Source organism: Gasterosteus aculeatus, chromosome 8 (genome assembly GCF_964276395.1).
Source record: "Gasterosteus aculeatus chromosome 8, fGasAcu3.hap1.1, whole genome shotgun sequence".
Lineage (NCBI taxonomy): Eukaryota > Metazoa > Chordata > Actinopteri > Perciformes > Gasterosteidae > Gasterosteus > Gasterosteus aculeatus.
Window position 1 is genome coordinate 9,704,802 of NC_135695.1, and position 25,875 is coordinate 9,730,676.

At 43.0% G+C, this 25,875-nt stretch overlaps 1 protein-coding gene across 1 annotated transcript; it reads left to right on the plus strand.

Annotated features, from left to right (window-relative positions):
• Window positions 1–1,246: 1,246 nt before the first annotated feature.
• gpc1a (glypican 1a) lies at window positions 1,247–25,615 on the plus strand. The gene is made up of 10 exons (XM_040184020.2): window positions 1,247–1,782; window positions 16,300–16,458; window positions 17,717–17,934; window positions 18,405–18,578; window positions 20,151–20,316; window positions 20,834–20,964; window positions 21,724–21,861; window positions 22,218–22,348; window positions 23,998–24,173; window positions 24,287–25,615. The coding sequence occupies exons 1-10, from the start codon at window positions 1,632–1,634 to the stop codon at window positions 24,463–24,465; spliced, it is 1,623 nt and encodes a 540-aa protein (XP_040039954.2). The 5' UTR covers window positions 1,247–1,631; the 3' UTR covers window positions 24,466–25,615.
• Window positions 25,616–25,875: the final 260 nt, after the last annotated feature.

The window sequence follows — 25,875 nt, forward strand, 5'->3', positions numbered from 1 at the left end:
GACAAGGATCAGCTGAGGGCCCCGTAGGCTTTTTTCACACGTGTCACGGCGGGAAAAAACAGATGTTAATGTTAAAACAAATGATCTTTTCATTTTAACATTCTTTGTTTCAGATGAAGATCGGGCGTCTGTGGAAAACCTAAATCCCACCAAGTCCCATCAAGTTCTTCAAAACCTAACTGGTCAGAAGTTTGGTTCAATGGTGTTCTGAATTTCTGACAATAACCACGGGATAAAAAAAAGGAGACTGGGTTTCAGTACACGGAGATACCTAATGTTCAGTATCATTATTATGTACCGTCCCTTTACCTTAAGCCGTGGTCAGTCACCATCTTTGACCACATCCAATTTAAAAGTGACTACGTCACGTTTAAACCTTTCTTGGATTCAATTTAGCCTACAATTTCATTTCATTTCAGCTGCATCTCTGAGTTTCTTGAGTCAGATTCCTGCCTCTGACCTTTACCTGCCGGCTTCTGGGTCGAGCACCGCTGATGGGGAGGATGTAGGAAGATTAGGGAGCGTCTGACAGCTCATCGGTCACGTCCATCAACCCTGTCAGAGGGACACGCTAAATCCTGTTTACCAACAGGGTTACATTGCACTACAGCTGTCTGTCTACAGCTTTGTGTGCTTGTGATAGAAGATATGGCACCACTGACGGTGAAAGATTTGAGCAACGTTCCAACGCTGTAGACCAGGCGTGGTTGGAAAAAGGAATCATTTTGGATCCCTTTTGCTCTACAAATTATTGAAAATGTATGCAGTTTATGTTGTTAAACATTAAGTTGTTTGATAATGTTTCGAATAGCTTAAAGATTAATTAGAATAAACACTGGCTTTTTGAGCTATAGTTGTGATTTTAGTGTCAATACAAGATGCTGTATTTGGTTTATTTTAACTACCCCACATTGTTCTTTCTGAAAAGGGTGGCTTTTCATGCAAAGACTACTGACGAATTCAAATATGCATTCCTATCAGATTTAATTTAAGGGTTTTTTCGGCTTTTGAAGAATGTTTGTAAGTACTATCATGAAACCAGTGTGTACTTTACAATGAATGAAGTGCATTCACATGTTTAGTTAGTACAGAGAGAGAGAGATACCGGACAGTTCTTCTCCTGTCTCAAACCCCACCTATGTACCGGATTTTGCTCTTTTGTTTCCCCTTTTGTTCCATCTTAACGGGCGGATTTCCATAATCATGATCCGTCTGCCCCGATTTGACTAAGCGACACCTGCTCGCTCTCTCTCTTTTGTCTCTGACATCTCACAGCCAGCAGCGCCGAGCAAGAGGAAGAGGAAGAAGAATAAGAGGAGGAGGAGGAGGAGGAGCAGCGGGGTGTACCTGACCCTTACAGCCGCCCGTCGCAGCTCTCCTCCCGCAGAAGCGCACGGGACTTGTCCGCCACGGGTGCCTTTCTCTCTCTCCACGTGTCCGTGCGTCAGTGAACAGTTTGGACGCGGACCAGAGCTCCTCCTGACACAACCAGCACGCGTAACAATATATATCTATATTTATATAGATATATATAGACATATATAAGAGAACTCCTGCTTCATTCCCTCGGAGCAGAAATATTCGGGATTGTCTTGACGGACTGGGAGAAAACGGGGAGTACATTCGGGAAGATGCGTCTCCTGCTGCTCGTCTGTGTCTCGCTGTGTTTGTCCGCAGCACCGGGCCCGGTGTCCGGGGCGGACCGAACCTGCACCGACCTGCGGCAGCTCTACACCGGGAAAGGGTTCACTCTGGTGGAGGTCCCGCAGACCGAGATCTCCGGTGAGTTTTCCGGGGTGATTGAGAAAAACAAAAACAAAAACAAAACAAAAAACACCACGTATTCACTCAAGTCTTAAAAAATACGCAGAAATGTTATGATATCATTTCTCCGGTCTAAATGCTCAGTGACTGCCTTGTGAATACGTGAAGCTTGCTTAGCCAAGTTCTACGTTGCATTGCAACGTTTTCATCGTTCCAAACGGAAAGTATGATGATGCTGATTATTATATGTCTCGCATTGCTCCTATTAGGCATCACTCTTCGGACGCCTCCTCTTGCTTCATTTCGCACCCATCCTCACTGAGGTGTTTCCCCGTCTCATCTCTGTGCTTTCTCAGTGCATTTTCATTGTCTGCCTGCAGATTGGTGGGTGTGAGCCTTGCGTATTGTGGAGCTATTATGCGCTTTGCAGGGCATTTGTGGTTATTTGCTGATGTTTGCACTGCAGGTGTGAAGGCGTTTTTGTCCACACAAAGAAAGAGGAGAATCTAGATTGGCTCTCTGCTGGTGTGTAACTCCGCGTTGCATCTCACTTTGTGTCCCGGGGCATTTCTCATTGTCTGGGCTTCTCTGGTCTGCAGCTGTGGGGTGTGTGTGTGTGTGTGAGAATGTGTGAATTAATAATGTATTGTAACCAGGGGCATTGGCCAATAGGAAGCCCAGCGTAACCCGCTGACGCAAAGTTAGATTTGGAACATTTATTGCGTTCTGTTGTAATCTTTTGTTTCGGCCAATAATTGAATCAATCGCCAGTCAATCCCCCAGCCAATCAATTAGTCAATCGGTTCAACCCTCAGTCAGTCATACATCACACGTCTGTTCTCTCTGGCCGCCATTCTTCACACATACCCATTTAATCGTCGCCTTGAGGAAAGTGCTGCAAATTGTGAAAAAAAACAACTTTTTTTCACCCTTTAGGGTAATTCTCTGAATGTCTGTCTCTTTTTTCACCTAAATGTGTGCATGGGAGGAGGAGAAGGAGACGAAAGAGAAGTGAGACTGAGGTCTATATGTGTGTGTGTTACTAATAGAGACCAACAAACCAGACAAGATAGATTTAAAGAAAAGAGAAGACAGAAACAGACTGGGGACGACAGAGACAGCAAGTGAGTCACTCGAGGTCTCAGTCAAATCCGACAAGACTCTCCCGCTACCTTTCCATTAAAAACTCATTTTTTATTGACAGATGAAAAACACAATGCTTCAGTCCCTTGGATCTTGATCTGCTCTCGTTTGAGCAAGAACCCGTTGAAAAACTGACAACCAGATAAGGCGATTCATTCATTTGAAAGCAATGTTGAAAAATCAAGTAGGACAGTCTGGACATGACACCAGTAGTAGATAGTGTGCAATTGGACAAGCAGATGCTCTTAATTCCTTAACAGAGTTAAAAAATAATATCTCTATTCTTTTCACACCTTTTGTCCCATGGATTTAACAGCAAGTCGTCTTTCCTGTTGTCTACCTGTCTGTCTTTGTGCCTGCAGGCGTTTTTAGCTCACTTACATTGTACCTGGTCAATAGTTAAAGACTAGCTCCTCTTACAGTGTGTGAGTGAATGTGTGTATGTGTGTGTTTAAAACTCAGTGAAAACCAGCACCTTCTCCAGGGAGGACACTTACTTTCCTTCACACATGCATTGTCCGCGCAGAGCAGCACACACCCATGTGATCGTATGTCACAGAGACAGAGAGAGACTTTGTGTCCTGCACGCTTCATATTCTGCACTGGGAGGTATTGAGTTTTGATGCCTGTGTTGGTTGTGAAGCCTACGTCACAATCATTTGTCACATTGTCGCTTGTTTGAAAAAACATAGGAAGGATGTGCGTTTTACATAATACACTGCATGCGTTTTAGGTCGGGTTGGATTACGAGACATTACCAGTTTGGTTACCGGTCAATAACTCCTTGCTGATTTAAATAGGGGGCCTCCATTTATTTCAATTTACACAATTTGAAGGCCCATTCTACATTGAATAATTTAATTTAAACATTAGTTGATGAAAGTAATCAGAAACTGCACCTTTAATTACATAAACAATGTTAATGGAGACATTTTGTGCAGCACTGACTCCATTTTGCAAATGGAAACATTTATTCTCCCACAAGGAATTGTGTTGAGTTCAGGCGCTCGGTCAGTTTCACACGTTTTTGGGAACCTTTGTGTGAAAACTACGCTGGTCAGCAAAAAAAATGTAAATACCTCAAAGTTTAGATGCTGAAGAGCATTTCCTTTCTGTGTGTTTTTAAGATTTACTTTACCTGTGAGCACTACTGCCAAGCCCAGGACGAATGGATGAGTGAATTTAAGCCAGCTCCATATTTCCTCCCTCAGCTCTATCGTCTGCTGATGCTGGCACACATCTGTCCACTGTTTCCGTCTGTGTCCCCTGTGTGTGTTTGTTCGTGTCTGAGTGTTTACGTGTGTGTGTGTGTGTTAGAGAGGAAATTGATACTGTCCGTCATCTGTCACACATCACATGCTCACTCAGGCGCTCACTGCACGTGCCACCAAGTGGAACGCTGTATGCCCAGTCGACACACGCACACAGTAACACTCACAAACGCCCGTACACACAATCTCCTGGAAACTTTGCCGCTCGTCCTCGCCCCGCGTCCCTCGTCGCTTGCGGTCTCATTCCTTCGATCTCCGCGTTGTTTTGGAAGACGGGCTCCGGCTGTCTGTGAGGGAACGGAGGAGGAAGGAGGGGCTGCGGTTGGCTCAACCGTGTTAAAAGCACAACTGTGAATCTTTCATGATGTCTGATCCAGCGAAATGAGAGAGAGCCAGAGACAGACAGACATAGATAGAGGTGAGGAGGAGGGGAGAGGACGTAAGCAGGAGGGATCAAAAAGGAAGAGGGATGGAGGCCCCGGCCTGTCATCTCGCCTTCATTGCCATGGGATGGATGACGCTACAACGGGTTTTGATTGTTTCGTAGTTGATCCTGGCTCAGGTGCTCCCACAGCTATTGTCCAGAAGGACTGGAAAGGCCAAATAGATTAAATTCCTCCACCGACAACACGTAATCAAGTCAAAGTGATGAATGCGACGGTAAGAGTCTTACGGCCCTCCTGCGTCTCCACGATGACCACATCCTAACCGGGCGGTGCGTAGAGGGGAAACAAGAAATGAGGGACAAAAGCGCTGAAGGCCTCAACATCAATCTTTGCACCTAAAATCAATGTGATACCAACCAGCGTTGTCTCCCGATGACCTGTGCCCCCCCCCCCCCCCCTCTGTTTCACACCTCTCCTCCTCAATTTTAATGTTTCATTCCCCGTCTTGTTCCTCCTCCCCCCCAGTCCTCCTTTCCTCATCTTTCTCCCCCTCTTGAGGAATCGTGCGTATCTGTTTTTCCAATACAATGAAATTCACTGTTTGTCTGATGTATTGGACTCGGTGGTTTGGTTGCTTTATGAGTCAATGCTCTTCATACAGATGTTCCACAGGGCCCCTCTACACTATGTCTGTAGGAAGATTTATTGGTCTAACAAGAATTTACACAGTGACATTAATTGGTTGTACTGCTGTTTTCTGAGCTGATTATTCAGTTATGATATTGCAATCCAATGGAAAACTCATTATAATTGAAGAGCTGATGAATAATTAAAAAAAACATTCTATTACTGATTAATTCATCTTCAGCAAAGAGTTTTCATCATGCATTTTAATTGACCCATTTATTGGCTACAGCTGATGAAAAAGAGATACGTTTCAGTAACACTATAGATGTGTATGTGTGTATTCTCGCACTTGAAGCATTTGTAATAGCTGCTATGACGGTGAATGGACAGGATGAGAGTGGAGGAGATGTGTCCGCTCAGTGCGTTCACTCTGCTTATCACCTGTCATGCAGTGGTGGTTTGTAATTTCAGGCAACGTTGACAGCGCTGATTGTTGTACTGATGAGTACATCAATGCATTGAAATGTCTCATGGAAATATCAGACTGCTGGTACAACACAGGGCAGTTGAAAGTGTACGGAAAATTATCAGGGAAAATTACCATAAAGCGTAACGTGATCACATGACAATTTGCATTGAATCTGCAGCCAATAATACGTAACGGTCAAATACAGACTCAGCATGTTGAATGAGTGCCTTGACTTATATTGTGCAGTACAGCCACCAGGGGAGACACTATATTATTACCACTAATCACAAAGTATTTTCCTCAAAGCAGAGTTTTCATATCGGTCTTATAGCTTAAACAGTCTCTGCAGAAGGAAATTAGGATGTTTTTGTCAGTTTTCCTAACTGCACATGCAAGCACGCCCAGAGCACAGACTGGACCCCCGACCGGTGGAGAGCTTTACAGGAACCAGACTTCGTCCAGGTGTGGTTTTGCGTATGTGGCAGGTGTATCTGTAACAGCTTTACAAGCTAACTTTGCGCCACAGTTTCCAAAAGCAACAGAGGGCTGTGGTCATGATACATTAAGTTAGTGGAGTAAAAAGACGATTGATTTGAATACATCTAACATACAGATGAATAAAGGATCACGCTGAAGCTTTCCCCTGAATTCCAGTGTGAGCTCCTGTGCTGCTTGTTACCCCTCCTCAGAAAACAGTAGATATATGGTTAATTAATAGAGAATGCCTGAGTGCTTATATAAAACAGTGTGATTTTGGCATCCCCGTGTTTGTCTCAGATAGAAGCTTATAAATAGACATGTTTCTGTGAAAACTCCGTGCACGTCTGCTCTGTTTGCGCTTCTATGAGCTTTACTGTGCTGCTCACAACCGGCTCCCCTCAGACTCTCTTTGTTTTTTATTATTATTCTAACCTCCTGAGTGAACGGTCAGAGGCCATTTCATGTTATTCTTTATTGTTATTTTTATGGCATTTCTGCTTTATTAGATAGTTCCCCATCAACAGGGACAGATAACTTTATTTAATATAGTTTCACTGCATATAAACTCCTCCTGTTACAGACACGATTGTACCGCTCAATCATCTGTCAATATCATGTCTGGTAATACGGTTGAAATATCACATCTAGCAGCATACAAACCTGATACAGAGCCTCAATTTCAAGTTACAGAAGAAGCCAAATATCTTGGGTTATTTGGATATTTTCCTGTAGTCACAGTGCCAGAAGGTGCAGCTCATATTAGCTCGTTTGAATTATGCAATCTCATTGCAGTAAACATTTGGCCAAGTAGCCCGGAGCACTTGTAATCAGCATTTTAATAACAACTCTAACTGCAAAAATTCCCCTCAGATAGTCCTTATCTCATTAATGAATACATATTTAACAGCTGCATGAGAGATGCAGATAAGGTTTGTACTCAAATGTGCAGAATGCCGACATTTCTTTAGACAAACGTCAGATCACATTTCTGTCCCACTCCTTCCAAAATCCCGTGTTTGCTCTCCCAGCAGCTCTAATCAGGCGGCGAGTGCCACGTTCATTCAGTTTCTCCACCGCTCTGACGTTGAAGAAGTCCTGACCTGAAAACGTATGACCTCGGGGCTGTGACCTAATGTTCCCCCAACCAGAGAGATTTAATGCTCCCTGCTGAGAAAGAGCCGGGACGGAGATTCTGCCACTGATGTGCCCCCATTACCCCTCGTCTCACTTTTCACAACCACGCACACACACACACACACACACACACACACACACACACACACACACACACACACACACACACACACACACACACACACACACACACACACACACACACACACACACACACATTCACAAGCTCCACCTCACTATTTGCTTCCTTACCATCACTGTGCATTTGGATTAGAGCCTAATCTCCTTCTAATCCCGGCCTGTTAATCTGTGTGTTAACATGGTTTGTGCTTACAAAATGACAGTTAATTCACTGACCTTGGCACGGAGGGAATAACACCCAATCTCACTGAGTAATTTGCATATTTATTTCGGTCTGTTTTTCGATCCTTCGGCATATCTACATTTGCAGAAACACACATCTTGTTTCAGACGCGTCACGGGGCATCACATGACGGTCAAGTGTAAACAAGGGCTAATCCCAGCAGTTAAAGATAGCTGATTGATCCCTGACTCTCCTCACACTCGCACAAATGTGCACCGTCAGGCTCTGAGCGGTGTGGCGCGCATCGGGAGGCACTTTTTTTACAGACTGGGTGAAGGGAAGTAAAAGTAGTAGTTAAGGTTCGCCTTTAACTACTCCCAGAGATAACATAGAATTATGGTATTATACGGGGAAGGTGGTGCCACACACGTACACATGCACACACACACACACACACACACACACACATACGCACGCACACAACTGTGGCGCGGTGGGGAATTTTTAGTTCAGTAATTGTATAAAATGAGGAAAGGTTCACCCAAAACACTGGTAGCCCACCACTCCTCCTCCTCCACTCTTTCAGCCTGTCATTGTTTACAATAGCATCAGCAATTACATTTTTCATTGCTGTGTGGTGCATGATGTTTTTTTCCTAATCAAGCACGCCTATATTGGGAACAATAAACACAGTATTCCATACATATTGACCATGGTTGGTGCCTGATTCAGACTCAAATATAATAATTGTAGCACTTGAATTGCACTTGTAATGGCTCTTATCTATAGCAAGTTGTAAATCGGCTTATTGGATGAAATTGCACCTTCTGTTCTTTTGGGTTTGTATCCTTATGGTTGAAATGCACTTATTGCAAGTGGCTTTGGACAAAAGCCTCAGCTAAATGACATGTAATGTAATCTTGATGTCAGCATACATCTACGTGCGTCGACACGCAGCACCTAGCGATTATTTTCATGTATCAATTAACACTGTTCTTGGTTATTTGGCTTTGAAATACTTAAAAAACAACAACACAAAGCTTATTGGCCTGTGCTGCATGTGAGCAGAGCAGCAGTCTTGTGTCATGATCACATAAGACAGTGGGGAAAAAAAAACTCACATGGGAGAATTCAAAACCAGGGGATATTGTGTGTGAAACGTTGGCATTATTGTTTGAAAGAGGTTTGAGATTCATTAATCACCAAACAATCCGTTTCCCTCGACTTGAAGTACAATTTGCATCTATCAGGCACTGGCAGTATTCTTTGCAGTAAAGATGCACATATTGATGTTAGCCGCAAGACAAACAGCCTTATTGATCTGCATGTTGACCAGAGCTCGCTGAGGGAAAACTGTGACGATCACAAACTGCAGTGTCGGTCATATTTTGTGATGATGAAGAATAGTGTTCAATAAAGTATTCATCAATCAGTCATTTGGTGAAACTGTGAATAAATAATCCATAGACAAATAAGGAAAAACTGTAAACGTAGATTACAGCATTATAATTCAGTTTCCTGTTTTTTCCTTTTCTCTGCTTCCTCTTGAGTCTCCGCCGATGATCTTTCACTCCTCTCTCCCACCTCTCCCACTCCTTTGATTTCCATTTTATTGGCTTCCCATCCCTCAATCTCTCTCCCCTTTCATCATTACTGCTCCTCGGCTCGCCTCGCTTTCTGCCGGATAGTAAAATGGTGAAAGTGAACTTTGGGAGGAAGGCCATGTGCATCGTTAAATCACATACAGGTGCCCTTACGAGAGCGTGACACGGAAACACACACACACACGCGCACACACACATCCGCCATCAACCCCTCGTTTAGGTGGCTGTAACTTGCCGCAGTAAGCGACAGGGTTATTGTAAGACGCTCATTAAGAAAGGGAAGCAGTGAATAAACGTCTGACTGAAGGGAATAAATTCAAACCAGTGCACCACTTTTACTGCTCCGCAATAAGTTTCTTTGATGTGGTGTGTCATAGCGGCGCTGCGGCACACACACTGGGCGTGTGTGTGCGTCAGTTGTAGTTATGTCCTCTTACAATGGTTTTACATTTGACATGTAATGTGATCACAGTATAACGTGTTTGCTCTCCATCTATCATGTGTGCACTGCACTGTGCGTACATGTCTGTCCTGAATGCTTCGAGGGTCAAAGGTCAGATCAGTTGCCACCAGCTGGACTGTTACTGGGGTGACACAACGCCCAATGACAAACTTTCATCTCAGCAGGGGAGAGGAAGGAACAAAGAATATTTCTGCATCGCTATGAACTTTTGTTCCACAGAATGGACGCAACTAATGTGTCAAAAAATTGCTGGTATTTTTGTCTGACTTCTCGCTAAACTGAATAATTTTAGCGCCACATTTCCAGATCCCTGCAATAAACCCGGTGAGCACAATGTAAGTAACCACAATGGAAATGATTAAAAAAATGACTTCTTTTTAATGGACAACAGTGATGCTCCACCTTATCGGAGAGCTGTTGTCAAACTCCAATTCAATGCCTTTGTCATCAGCTGAAACAGGTTGAGCAACGATCTAACATCTGGAAACCAGTGATTTGAGCGATTTCAGGGTGCTGATTCAGCATTGAATGCTCCCCAACCTCTAGGAAAGATTGGTCTGCAGTGTTGGTGCTGGTTATTTGTGTGATTGAGCACTTTTGTGGCTGAGAGTGTAATTGGATTTACACGTCTCATTTAATCTGCTAGATGCCTGATATTGGAAACATCGCTTGAGTACCTCAAGTAAAACCAAATTCATCTCGCATTTTCATGGTACAGAAGTATTCTTTAATTACTCCGACAACAAAAACAACTAGTTCAGCAGAGTTCAGCAATTTACCTACTTTATTATAATTAAAATTATAATTACAAAGTGTGTGCGTTTTCAGGGTCTTGCTTCATAACATTTAAGGAATAAATCAGGATCTTGATTTTGTTCCAGTAGTAGTGATCCACGGTAACAGCTTTCCATCACATATTAAAAGCTGTGGCGTGAGTATGTGTGTGTGTGTGTGTGTGTGTGTGTGTGTTTTAGAAAGATAAGAGATTATTGCGTGTGTACTTTACCTACAGCTTCAGGGTATTATGTCTGTAACATAAAATGTCTCCCTACCTTCATGTATGTCTGTGTGTGTCGATGGATACAAGCTTATGAATAGAATTAACTGGTGTGTGTGTGTGCTTCATAAAGTACAGTGACCTGATCTTCTTAAATGTGTGTCTGGTGACCCTGATCCACCAAAGCAAGGCCACAGGGAGAGCACCATGTCTGTGTGTTTGCTTAAGCTCCCGTTCAGTGAGGGAAATGGGCCCCTTAACAAGTGCTATTAATGCCACTGCTTTATTGTTGTATGTATAGTAGTCTATGATTCAATAAGAAGATTCAATTAATTAAAATTAAAGCCAACCATGGTAAGATGTTCAGGATCCAAACCAAAATCATCATAATTAAAAAGAGGAGCAATATGGTGTCCTGATATCAAAAGCTTTTGAGAAGTAAAATGAAGCGTTAAGTGTATTATTGCTGAAGTTACCTGCAAGATATCTGCAAGTTTTAACTAACACAGCAAGCCAGACGGAGAGAATATCTGTTTTAATGTTTTGTTTCAATGTTTCCCACCATATTTTTCGGATTTAATTGAATCAATTGAACATTTGAGTAATTATTTGGTTATTTGCAAGAGTGAGATAAGGAGGTGCGTCTGGGAGCTCTAATTAACAAGATATCATTTGTTTAGCCCACACTACACAGTAATATCAAAGAGACAATGTGTGGTCTTAGATGGAGCCGAGCTTTATAGCTTTGTGCCAAACGAGGTAATTGCCTCTTCTGAATCAATATGAAATGAAAAGACATGAGAGTAATTTAGATCGTATCATCTAATGAACCATTGCTGTCAACAGATTCCAGATAAATATTTGATTAAAAATGCAGTTGTTACTAATATCAGTTACGTGATCTCAGTGGAGCTACTCTAGTTTGATCAGGACTTTGATTTATTCATGACAGTCAGTACATTTCCCTCTCAAACAATTCACCTGGCCAACAAAAAATCTTTTCGCGAGCATTTCCGAGTTTGATTGCTGGACAAAAAATGTGTATTCAGCTCGCCATCTCACAAAGCAAAGATAAACAATTATTCCCATGAACATTAGTAAGTCAATTTGCTGCAGAGGAAATATCACCAGTCAACGGCATGACCACACAAGTCTAAAGAAAATGATGGTAACCGTGTCAGACAGACGTTTAATTTACTGTTGTGTATTTTATTACCAAAACTAGCATAATTTACATATTTGAGAGCTTTGCTCGGTATTTCAGTTTTGCCATATTTGTGCTCAAATGAATAGTATGTAGGTCATAATTCTCTGACACAAAAGGTGGAGGCAGAAAGCGTAGTTAGGATTCAGCTCTTTGCAGCATCGCGGTGCAAGCGCCCGTGTTCACCTGCTTGGCACACGTGCTGATTGCCGGCTCACTTGTTGAGACTGGCTCAGGTATGTCGGGGTCGCCACAAGGAATGCGGCGAATAAAACAGAGACAGACGAGGAGGGTGCGACGGAGAGAAGAAAGTCGGAGCCAGGTGCTTTTAATCGGAAAGGGAAATGAGCGGCCAAGTAAAGTTGCCTTGATGTGGTCTCCATGGCGACCCGTGTAAACTGTTAAACGTCTGCAGGCAAAACCAAAGACGAGTTTGGAATTTAATGGATTCACTAATGATTAAGTGCAAAAATTCCCTGCAGCAGAAAATGGTTCTGCAGCACTTAGCTCCAGGAGGGCTGTGGGAAACTGATCTCCACTCGGCACAATAGCGTTTAATGAATCTATATCCATAAATATTGCATCAGACATTTCCACATAATCAATACTAACCAATTTACCTCATTGGAATTTATGCCAGTCTAACGAGGTGAATATACTGTATTTGTCAAATAATAAGCACGGCGATCCGGGTTTAAATGGATTTAGCCTTCACCACATCCGTGACTCAGAGTTTATAAAAAGCAGATTGAGGCCATGAGGTTGTAGCTTTGAGTCCCTGATCGGCTGCTGAAAAGAGAAGCAGTAAGAGGAGAAAGTGGCCAAAAATAGAAAGATGTGATTGAACTAAAGAGCACTCAGGGTTGATTGTTATGATGATTTGTTGAAGAGAAGCACTGGATATGAGCCCAGCTGATCGTTCCTGGATACATAAATGTTTAATATATCAAAGGTAATACTTCTAAAAAAGGTTTTCAAGTCAGAGTAGTTTTTCTTACCTTCTGTCTTTCAACACACTTTTTTGGCAGAAACATCAAATTCATGTCAGTAAAGAGGCAAGACATTGACCGCTTATTGAGAAACATACTTTATCTTTTCACTTTTAGTGAAGCTTCCCTTACAAAGTAAGTTTTGTAATCTTTAAAATGGGACATACTACTTTGGCACAAAATTGCCCCTTGAACTTGGACCTCTTTTGTACATGTCTGCGGCGCAGTGGGTTGTGGGTGAGAATAGCCAGAAAGCCATGGTGGAATGAACTGTTATTCACGGCATACTGCATTTACATACTATTCATTAAATTACAGGTCATTTAGCAGACACTTTTATCCAAAGCAACTTACATTACACTTTAAACCCATGGCTTTTTCACGTTTTTGCCCGGGGAGCAATTAGGGGTTAGGTGTCGTGCTCAGGGACACTTCGACATGGAACATGGGGGCAACCTGGACTCGAACTACCAACCTTATGCTTCCCAGCGCAACCTTCTCTAACCCCTGCGCCACGACGCCCCTGTTCATAATGTTCAGCCATCTTCAGCTGCACACTGTCTAGTTTCATCTTTGTTTACAGTGAGGCACAAGAAAAACAAAGAAAAACAAAATCAGTAGTGCATTCCTGGAGTGTGTTTTTTAGACACTGCGGCATCTTATCATTAAAATTTCAAGAGCAGGCGAACATTTTCGATCAGCCATGACTATGTTGAGCACCAAGCTGTATTATCTCTCTTTGCAATGCTCTCAGCAATCTTGTTTTATGTCCATGAGGGTCCTCACAAGTGTAGTACGAGCCCTGCGTGTGCCCCTCGAGGAGTGTACGTTACTAAATATATACTGAAGCTTGAGGGAAGAAATAATGTGAGCAACAAAATCACTTTCAGAAATGGATTTTATTCATCTCAAATCTCTCGTCTCTGTGTTTACACCCCTTTTCCATACAGCAAGATGTATGTTTTCTCTTCAAGGTTTTGCTTAAAAGGACTTTATTTCACTGTAAGAAAGATGCTTGCCCAAAGGCTTTCAATTTGCCACCACAAAGCCCTCCAATTCACAGACTTTGCAAGATAGCCTGCTCTCACTTTTGGTCTTTCCAAACTCCCGTGATGTGTCCATCTGCATGTGTCAGCACGTTGGCATACTGGCTTTTTGAACATGTGTTACTGTGTCTCCACTTCGTTCCGTCTTTTGCAAGTAAATTGCAAAGTAAATTTTTATAGCAGGATGCCAGCCACTTCCACTCTCCAGTAACCCAGGAATGCAGTAAAGCATTTGCGTCTGTGGTAAACGCCCTGCGTCGTCGAGCTGGGTACGCAAACAAACAACTAAATGGTTCTAACATTAGCTGCACAAGGGGACAAAGACGGGGTCTGCTGTCTCCGACACACATGTGGTACACTGATGGTTTGGTTTGAATCCCCGACACGGGAGTCTGCCCTCACTCTCTGACGCAAGCTCAGCTGTGTCGCACCTTTCCCCTCTTACCGTCTCTTTGCAGATTTTTAGGTGTCGTTTTTGTTTTAACTGACCAGCTATTGAACCGTGTAGTCCAACTCTGTGAATATCTTGCCAACTTTATCCGAGCTCAGACGCCATCGCTACGCTGCGTTCACAGTTGTTTGTGGAAGTGAAAAACTTCAGAGATGCATGTGTGGTTGTTGAATGCTGCAATCTGAGAGAGTTGAGTGCTGTTATTCTGCGATTCATGGCAAACAGGCTGCAAACAGCTCGCTAAACAGCACTTTCTCACTGGCGTCAATGGTTTTGCGTCCAATCCTGAATATAGTGAATAGAAAGGGTTGATTCATGAGTCTCGGTTGAGGAAGGTTTTCTGCCTTATTTGTAAAGCTGTGGCTCATGTAGCCGCGCCCCTCTCCATTGATGAAGTGAAAAAAATATTTTGTGTTTTTCAATGTTCAAGACCAAAACTGTCAGGTTCACATTTGTTTTTAAAATGATCATAACGTTTCAAATCCAGCTTGTCCTTGTATTTGTGATAATGCACAAAAGTCTTAAAATATCTCAAAATGGGACGTAAGGAAGGAAGTAAGATGGAACATTTCCCGTGACTACTATGACCCTCACGCTCACACACACACACACACACACACACACACACGCAGGCACGTGCACACACACACACACACACACACACACACACACACACACACACACACACTCACTCATCAGCCAGTGCCAATGAAAGATTCATGCAGGAGTGATGATTAATGCGTCTCGTCTTCCGCTCCACTTACCCTGGTCGACAAATTCTGCCCTCCAACCCACACATTCAAACACACACACACACACACACACACACACACACACACACACAAACAAACAAACAAACAAACAACACACACATACAGGACCTGGTGAGAAGAAGGAGCGCAGTGATGCACCCAGCTGTGGGGTACTTACTTACCTTTAACCTTTTCAGGCGGGGGAGACACACAACCCCACACACACATAAACACACAAATACACATCGTGTCTATCAAGAGACCAGGGCTGGAGACGGATTTCTAGACTGTCTGGCAGAAGCAGTGGGTGTTATGTTTTGTCTCCCCTGAAAGTGTATCCCCGTTAAGAATATGAGAATAATAAGCGTTGGATGTCTCCTTTTCTAGGTTTTTAAATGTAAATTAGGGCTGAGGTTTAGGTTTGGCGTGTGATGATGGTTTATTAAGTGATTTATTGACGCAATATTTTAAAAAGTCAAACAAGATAATTTCAAACAATTGGCATTTACACTGCAGAATATATATTAAGAAACAAAACTTGGTCTAAGTGACACTATAAGTGAGTATGGAAAGACAGCTGAAAAACAAACATGGCTGTCAAATTAGTTGTTTGCTGTATTTACTGTACAAAGAGCTTTTCTGGTTGGTACCTATAAAAGCATTTCAATAAATGATTCATGCAGTAGTGTGAGAGGCACTTAAATCCTTTACTTGAAAATTAACCATATAAGAAAACAGTCCTACATACATGATTTAATTAAGTGAAAGTAGATAGAGATAGAAATAGACTATTAGAACAACAATATACGCCAGAATCCATAGTTTAATGGATCCTCGAAAGTACTGAATTATTGATGGATTAATACAAAAGCAGAAAACAAAACAAAATTGTGTGAAACTAGTGTGTCGTATATATATATATATATATATATATATATATATATATATATATATATATATATATATATATATATATATATATATATATATATATACAGGCAGTGAGCTTCAACCTCTGTGAACATGAATGTCTGGACAAAAATATCAAAATAGATGTATAGATATAAGTATGTATAACATTATTGATAATAAATACAACTCTACACCTGTATTAAATATTACTTCTTAAAAACATGGCGGTAAAAGTAGTTTGTCAGTGGTTAAGACATGTAAACAAATAAAACCATTAACGCTGTGTCTTTCCCAACTCGCCAGGTGAACATCTGAGGATGTGTCCTCAGGGTCCAACTTGTTGTACAAGCACCATGGAGGAAAACCTGGGCAGCCTGAGCGCCAAAGAGACCGAGGGACTGATCAGAGAGGCCGGCAGGTCCCTGCAGGCTGCCTTCAACGCTCTCCACAGGGGCTTCGACAGTAAGTACGATACGTGTGTGTGGGGGTGTGTTTGGAGGACAGATGCTCATTACTGCCCGTGCTCAATTCAAAAGTACGACAATAGTGTGTTTGCTTTCTGTGACTGTGTGTTTGGAATAAGCCCTGGCTGTGCTTAGCGCTCAATGCTGTAGCGTTAATACAAACGGTGTGTGTATGTGTGTGTGTGTGTGGGTGTGTGCGAGGGAGGGAGGGAGGATGTGTTTGTGTCCTGTGCGTCAAGGGGACCCCTGACTGGGTGTTATAATGAGAGCGGAGTCAGCCAGACACCATGAAACCTGATAAGCCGATTCCCTGATCTCGAAAAGGGGCACACACACACACACACACACACACACACACACAAACACACACACACACACACACAGAGGGGTGTTCCCTAAGGCAGTGGCTGGTTCGGCTAATGAGCAGTTGACCCAGTGAGGAGCCCAGGCTGCAGACCACTGCACATCAGACAGAGAGGGAGGAAGAAGTTCTTCCGCCAACAGCAGGACGAACAAATGCAGCGAGTGAGAAATGTGACGTTAGGAGTCAAACTAAGAAGTGAAGCAGAAAAAGGAGCAGGAGGGGGACCGGTCAGGGGAGTAGGAGGAGGACAGTTATTCTCATGGCAGTGGGCCACCTCAGTAGCAGTAACGTGGGCGCCCATCTGGTTGTGGTTACAACAGGCGGCCACTGATCCACAGCCTTTGAAGCATGAAGGGAAAAGCTCAGACCGATATACTGTAAAGGCAGCTTCTCTTTGACCTCTCCATCACTTTGTACCCATCTGGCTATAAGGGCCGTTTCAATGACGCTTTTAAAGACGTTAGATGAATGGGAATCTAAATAACTCACTGGCTCGTTAAGCTTCATGAATTTTACAATTGTTTTTTCGGTAAAAAAAGAGCAATGCGAGTGTAATGTGAAAGAGGCTTGCGGCGACTAACAGGCAATTATCTCCAAACTCCGCCGTTTGAGTATTGATTTAACGCCCCCAAACTTTTCTGTTTTGATTTGGCCTTTCCGCTCTCATTAGTAAAGTTCACAGAGGTGGCAGGCAGATAAACGCCCAAAGGGCCCTGCCTCCGAGAGCCGGGGGGGGGGGGGGGGGGGGGCATGGAGGAGCATTGAGCAGCTGAGGGGATTTGGTTCCTCACCCTTTCCTCCTCGCCTTATCTCTCTGCGTCACAACTCTTCTCCCTCTGACTTTCCTCTGTCTATTGTCTGTCCTTTTTTGTCTCGTCTCTCCTGCCTGCAGCCTATTTCACCGAGCTGCACGGCAACTCTGAGCGCTCCCTCCTGGAGACCCTGTCTCCTCTCGGCCCTCTGTACTCCCAGAACACTCGTCTCTACGGAGATCTCTACGCGGACCTGCGACAGTACTACCGGGGCTCCGCCCTCAACCTGGACGAGACTCTGTCTGAGTTCTGGTCCCGCCTCCTGGAGCGCACCTTTAAAATCTCCACTCCTTCGGAGGTGAGCACAGAGGTTCAGCGGACTGTGAAGCAGAAGTCGCTAGGTCTTAGTGCGGCATTTGTATTTTGAATGCATAATAATAATACACGTTTTGTGATCTTAAGTTTAAATAATTGTATGTGGTTCTGAGCATTTGCTTCTCCATTGCATTTGTATTCATAGTTTATATGTACTGTACAGAATGCTCCAGATGAAAAGGCCAAAGACACTTGATACCAGTGTTTCTTATTTATTCATATCAGGTTGTAGTTGGCACGTAGAAGGAGCTGTTTATATGGTGTTTGTATGCAAAGTTGCATCCAAAAGTGAAAGTTTTCGAAGAGTTCATGAAGTCAAAAAGTCATTTTTTCCGTCCAATCCGTTTTAGCTTTTCGTGTGTTGACAAGAAATCATGTTTTAGATGTTGCACAATGCAGTCTAAATCATTCTTCTCCTCAATATTCACTTCCTGTCAACTCTTGCCGTGGCAGGTCAGCCTGTCAGAGGACTACCTTGATTGTGTTGCTAAGCAACAGGAGACGCTGCGGCCATTTGGAGATGTCCCACGGGACATGAAGGCGAAGCTGATCCGGGCTTTTGTCACAGCCAGGTCATTTGTCCAGGGCCTGATCGTCAGCGGAGAGGTGGTCAGGAAGGTCTCACAGGTGAGAGAGTCTGTGTGTCGCTCTGTGTGTGTCGGTGTATGTCGGTGTGTATGTGTTTGTGTGCATGAGACGTGAGGAGACACACGGGGAGTGAGTCAGACACAGAGAGACAAGATGAGTTGTTTGTGTGACAGGAACAGAGTTCAAGAGTCAGTGTTTGTGTGCTAGTGAGAGGAAATCGCGTGTCTCTGTGTGTGTGTGTGTGTGTTTTTTTGTGTGTGTGTGTGTGTGTGTGTGTGTGTGTGTGCGTCTGTGTGGGTGTGTGAGAGAGGAACACAAAATCCCAGGAAAACAGATATGATGGATGTGTAGTCGTTACACCCTAACTGTCACAGAAAACATCTCCACCCTTAAAATAATTAAAACAATGATCATCAAAACTGAAGCATCTAACTCTGCCACCAGATTACAGCTCCCATTTAATAACAACAATGTTGTCAATATTACCGGTGTGATGAAGTCTATTCAGGACTAAATGCAGTTTTTCTGCTTTTGATCATGAAGGGTGTCAGATGTGACTATGTGGCTGCTTTCCTCTGTGAACTGTTGTGAAAAGGCTATTGTACACAAGAACATTTTTATATCATTCATTCTCCATTTGTTTCCTATAAGTAGGTATGTAAGAGTAATAGAAAATACTCCATTGAACGTAAGGGACCGTACCAGATATTTTTATGATGAATACCACATTCATGTGATGAATACTATGATGAATACCACATTCATGTGATGAATACTATGATGAATACCACATTCTAAAAACTAGCTTGAAATGTGTAAACCTCAAATCGTGTCTGCATGTGCGTGTCTTGTATGAGCAACAATATTACAGCACATAAATAGTATAACATTAGTAATAACAGAAGCAAATTTATTTCTATAGCACATTTTATACACTCAGTGTACGTTTCATAAAAACAAAAAAGAACAAACACGTTTGAAATATTATCAAAAAATACAAATACAATAAATAATAACATAATAATGAAAAAGAATAGAGAACATTATGAAATCGTATTTGATCAATCAGTGCCACAAAAAATGCAGATGTGATGTTAACAGTGAGGGACTCACTCACTTTTAAAATCTAAATATAGAAAACGTTTCAAATTATAAAAATGAATGAATGCATTCAAATATATAAAACCATAAAGCATGGATTTTAAAACAGTCTACAATTTGTAGTGGAAACTTTGTATTGCAAACTTACTGATCCTTCTCCCTGCCCCCCATTTTTGGAGGTGTGCCTCTTTCACATTTGTGTCGAAAAGTGGTAAAACAAACCCGCGGGGAACTGGACACCTTTTTAAGACTCGCGAACACGCTCACAAGCCAATAGTGTAACAGACACCGCGTACTGCGTACGCAACGAGGGCTGTCAGTCTTCTTCCGGTTGCGTTCCTCTATGATGTGACCGCACTGCCCTCTGCTGTTTGTACGTCTATTTGTTCACTGTTAAGGACGAGAGCCAACGGGTCTCGTGTACAAGAACTCCTGTGACATTAAACACATTTCTCTTACTGCTGGAACACCGAGGTGTGAGATGCTAACTGTTGCATGGAACATCCCCAGGTTCACCTAAGCCCAGAGTGCATGAAGGCCCTGATGAAGCTGGTTTACTGCCCCCACTGTCGCGGCATGGCCTCGGTCAAACCCTGCTCCAACTACTGCTCCAACGTCATGAAGGGCTGCCTGGCCAACCAAGCGGACCTGAACCCAGAGTGGCAGAATCTGATTGGTGAGATTCAGACCCTAAATGCAGAGTGGAGTGATATCTATAGCTATAGATTTATATGGCACATTTCACCTCAGTACCGTCCAGTAGAACTTTTTTTTTCTCTCAGGCCGCTGTGCAGTATTATCCTCCTTTGCACACAGCAATGAAAAGTGTCCATCCGTATATTGCAATATTTCTGATGTTAATGACCAGACGTGTGGAACATGCATGCCCTCATCCGGTGAAATTAAGTGGTTTACTGACACGTTCATCCAGTTAAGATTTGGATGAATTCTACTTGGACATCTTGTACGAGCAAATATGACAGCTTAAGGCTTATAACATGTCAATGTTGTTACGTGAGTGTCAATCATAATTAAGTTAGGATAAGAATGCAACAAGACACAAATAACCAAACAAGCATTGGAATCGTATGCATATAAATGTGTCCGACATGTACTGGTTGACTGGGACTGCAGAGTTTGGGAGTATATACATTTTTGTGCCTCCCAAAGAATGATTTCCCTTCTCTATTCAGACACTATGATCCAGGTGGCCTCTAGTTTCAGCACGGAGCCCAGTCTCGACGTGGTTCTCTCCTCCATCCCCGCCCGGATCTATGAGGCTGTTCACTTCCTGCAGGAAAACATGGACACCTTCACAGCAAGAGTAAAACATCTCACCTTGATTCATTAACATCAACATCTGTCAGACTAAACAGGATTATTTCCCTGTATTGTTTCGGCCTCCGCTGTTTTGGCGTCTGTATTGTTTGGCTGTAAACTGCTCTGATTGGTTGTTTTTCGTTCACATGTACTGAACTCAGTTTGAGAAACAATGACAAGAAATCATTTATAGTGAAGTTAGCAACTTAAGCTGTAAATAGTGTGCAAAAAGTGAATTAACAAAAACGCTGGCGTTGCGCATACTTGATGCAGAGCTCAACGATCTCTAGTTTTAATGGGCTCGAGCTCCTACCATTGCTTTTTATTGGTTTTATATGCTTCCTTCAAATAAGACTTGGCAGCATCATGAATTAAATTGCTTGGCTTTCATTATTTTACTGATGAATATATCACTGCCCGTTTATTAGAGTAGCAGTGAGTGCAGCCGTGAACAGTCTTCACTTGTTTTCAAGCCAAACTGTTCTAATCTGTTAAATGCAGTTTATTTTCATTCTCTGTTCAAAGTTTGTTAACTTTAATTAATCAACATCTATGGAATGTCAAAAGTAGAATGTCGATCCATGTCTTTCTTTGTAATACTTACGATATGGTCTGCAGCAACACTCACATGGCAACTAAACATTCTTACAGTCAAAATGATTGCGTATGGCGACCTCTTGTGGAGCCTTTTAGTTATTACAAAATGTGCCTGTTTTTATGCAACATTGTATTTGTGTGCTATTTCCTGTGTGTGTGCATGTAGGTGTACCAGACATGCGGAACTCCAGGTGAAGAAGGAACAGGAAGTCCCGCTCTTCATGAGCAGAGGAAGAAGAGCAGCTCCCTGACCGCATCCGGGTACAAACCCTCGCCAACCGCTGGGCTCAGATTGGAGATGCAGGTGTGTGCGAGTCTTTAACTGTGTGGATGGGAAGGAATTATTACTGTCTAACGCACAGCCAACAAAGACACGTGAGGGTCTGTGTTGGCATTGTCTTATTTTCTGAAAGCAAAGATGCATTGTATCATTAAAAAGATGCTATTATTGACCATGTTTGAACCGCTTACTTTCTTTCTTTTAAACGTTACTTCAAGGATTCTGTGTTGCATTTGGGTGTGTTTGTCAAAGCATTTCAATGGATTCTACATTGTGTGTATAACCCGTAATCCTTTCCCGGTTACATTTTGAACGTGTGTTTATCGTGATAACACATTATGGCTCGTTTGGTAAAAAGCAATGCTGCCCTCTGTCCTCAGGTGTCAGATCTGTCCAGTAAGTTGAGGGAGATGCGGCAGTACTGGACCCAGCTCCCTGTGGCACTTTGCAGCAAATTGGCAGCAGGAGGTGCTGGTCAGGATAAATGCTGGAACGGCATCACCAAAGCCAGGCAAGCAGAAACGTGCTGCAGGAAAACGTTGCCTGTCACTGAATGATCACATGCTTTATTCAGCTTAACTCTAACTACATCCAGCCTACCTGCTCTCCATCCAATAATCAAAATGCCCCTCAAATCCATACTTCACTAAACCTCAGCATCAAGTGGTTTCTTTTACATAAGACAACTATTTTAGCTATGCATTTCATTTTTCAGTTGCATTACTGTCGATTTACGAAAAGCTTCATAAGACTGCTTCCCAGGGGGGCTTTCTGGGAGCATTAATTGCTGAATTTTAACCTTAAAACAACGATTTTCCTGAAACGAACCTCATCCAGCACAGAATTTATACATTACAGAAAGGACACTCGTCACGTTCTTTAGCACTTAAAAGCTAAAAGATGCTCCTGGGGGTCCGGAGTAAAAAAAAATGAAAGGAGGCAACCAGGTTGTTTTCGTGCAGTCCAGTTCTCCTCTTGTTGAAGGCCATGTGTATCATTTGTGTCATAACACAAGAAGCAACAAGCTCTTTCTTGTCAGACAAAAGTGAAAACGGTGTCGAGTGAAAATATATTCATGAACTGACATTTCCTCCACACACAGCGATCCAAAAGCCCGGTGAGATTAACATTCAGCAACACAAGCGATCAGAGCCACACACGTACAACCGCAACGTCTCCCTAATCCAGGCCTGAATGGAATATAGAACTATTTGATTCCATGCTGATATGTATTCATGTTATCTCGGCCTTCCCTCCCACACACACACACACACACACACACACACACACACACACACACACACACACACACACATTCTTCCCATCTTTTAAAGTGGTTGGGCGGCAGCCGACTAATGAGATTTGCGCTGAGCGGAACACTTATTTATATATTTAAGTAAATCGACGTGAAGCACAGATATGTGTGTGTGTGTGTGTGTGTGTGTGTGTGTGTGTGTGTGTGTGTGTGTGTGCGTGTGTGTGTGTTTGTGTTTGTGATGAGAGAAGTGTGAGCAAGCCTGTGAAACAAAGATGAATCGCTGCCTGCCTGTGACGGATAAAAGGCGTGTGTGTGTGTTGGTGTGTGTGTCGGTGTGGCAGAGGGAGCTTGTTGCGGTTTGAGGCTCGACAGCGACATCGTCTGGATTGCTCAAGAGCTCAATAAATGTCCGACACAAAATGAACACTAATGGGTTCTCAGTGGAAGACTGAAGATGGTGCTGAAGTTAGGAGTTTAAATAGGTTCACACTCAATTTTAAGCAGCTGCAAAAACATGAATTAAATACCACCACTATGCAGGTGTTGTGTGTCTGTGTGTGCGCGTGTGTGCCTTTACTTTTATCTTTGTGAGGACCAAGAGCTTTAAAACTGAGTTTAAATATTTGGGACTTAAATCATAAGTTAGGATTTTTCGTTTGACAAACCTCTCTTACCGGAGGTTGGGCGCTAAACGCTTCTGTTACGACCCCGGTGGTCCCCCGGTGGAGTAACGGCACAACCAAGCGTTTGCAAGTTTACTAAATATTCCAATAGAGCAAATACCCTTTCATAAGCAAGATCACCTCCCTTGTTACTGTAGCAATTGCTTTTAAACATCAAAACCCCCCAAAAAGAGGATGTTGTCTTACATTTTCGTTCTATCCCTGCTCTCCTCACATTAGGTACCTTCCAGAGGTGATGGGTGACGGCTTAGCCAATCAGATCAACAACCCAGAAGTGGAGCTCGACATCACAAAGCCAGACATGACCATCCGGCAGCAGATCATGCAACTCAAAATCATGAGCAACAGGCTGAAAAACGCACTGGATGGCAATGACGTGGACTTCCAGGACGCAAGTGGGTCCCTTTCTAATATTATAGTGTTAATATATTTTGTACACCTTTCTTGTTAGATGAGTATTTAATGGGGCTCACTCTGCAACACTTCCGTCTTCAACCCGTTGCCCCAGGTGACGACATCAGCGGCTCGGGAAGCGGAATGTGCACAGGGGGTCAGTGTCCTCGCAACAGGCCGGGATTGTACGCCTTCCCGCCAGACAACAACCGGGTCAGAGGCGCAGCAGCCACTCCTCAAAGCGGCCTCCTGCTGCTGCTCCTCCCTATCGCCACCCTGCTGTTCCAGCGGTGATGCACCGCCGCTGGCCCCGATCCTAAGTCTCCAAAGTCTAGAGGAAGGCTGAACGACGGGACGGACCGAAAAGGGGTTTGGTGGGGTGGGAAAGACTAGTACGTAACTTTTGCCAAAAAAATGAAAACGACGTGATGGGGAATGAATGCACAGCATTTTCTTTGAGCAAGAGGATCAAAGCTTGACAGTGACAGTTTTAATGTCTCAGTGAGGGTGTGATTCAGTTTGTTGAGCTGGTTTCAATGGATTGTTGGAAGAAGGTGGAGACGAAGACAGAGAGAATGATGGCTGTGGTTGATGTTGAAGATAATATTGATTTATTAACACTCTATCAGGTCCTTTTAGCTCCAGTTTCCAGGCACAGCTCAGTGAAAAATGATTAGTTCCCTGATACGTGGTGCGTTCAACAAGGCTTGTTTTTTTTTTAACTCAAGTCAAAGTCGAATACCTTTTCAAACATTGTGTAAGTTATAAATGTGTGTGTACATTAGCTAAAAGACTGGCACCATATTGAGCCATGAATGTACAGTGTAATACTATATCGGCAATGAATCTCCTCATAACCTGTGATGTAGTCGTCCAAATGTTTCGGTGTGTGTTGGCGTAAACAGATTGCAGATAAACGATGACGTTCCTGAAACCTTCTAACAATTCATCACCTTCGGAAAGACGCGAGCAGTGTGGTGAAAAGCACTATTTAACAAGCACAGATGCTCAGTGTCCATCCGTTTCATGACACACTGATGCCACGCACAGGGATCCTTGTTGAACGCACACCTGCATTAAACACCTTTAAATGAAGTCCAAGCAACGCAGCGGCTGATACACAGTAAGTCAAACCAAAGCACTTGTTACACTGAACACTTTTTTAGTTTAAAAACTGGCAGTGTCCTACGTTGAACCCTTTCTTGTAACCGCACACGTCAAAGAAGAAAGCAGAAGAGGAAATGTGGAGAATATTGACGTCATGTGTACGTTTGCCTGGTGATGCATCTTTTACTCGGCATGCCTTTCTTGCCGTCTACACTGCTCTACCGGTGCACATGGGACTCCTGATTCGCTGGGGTTGTGTATGAAGCAGATTTTTATTCATCCGTGTATTGAATCACACATTTCATTCATTAAACTCTGTTTGATTGTTGCAATGGAATTTGCCATGTACATTTTGATTTGATTGTTTCTGATTAGCATCTACTAATAAGACGGAAGCTCTTTCTTTAAAGGTCGGAATAGTATAATGTCCTGAGAATGTCATAGGGGAGTCATCAGCTAAAGATGGAAACACAAAGGGGCTTATAAACCTGGTGCGTAGCACTGGGGAGACTTGAGTTTTTACCAGGCGCTGAGGGTCAAACTAAATGATTGAGAGCTGAGGCAAATAAAGAATCCAGTGTTGATGGCGTTTAACCC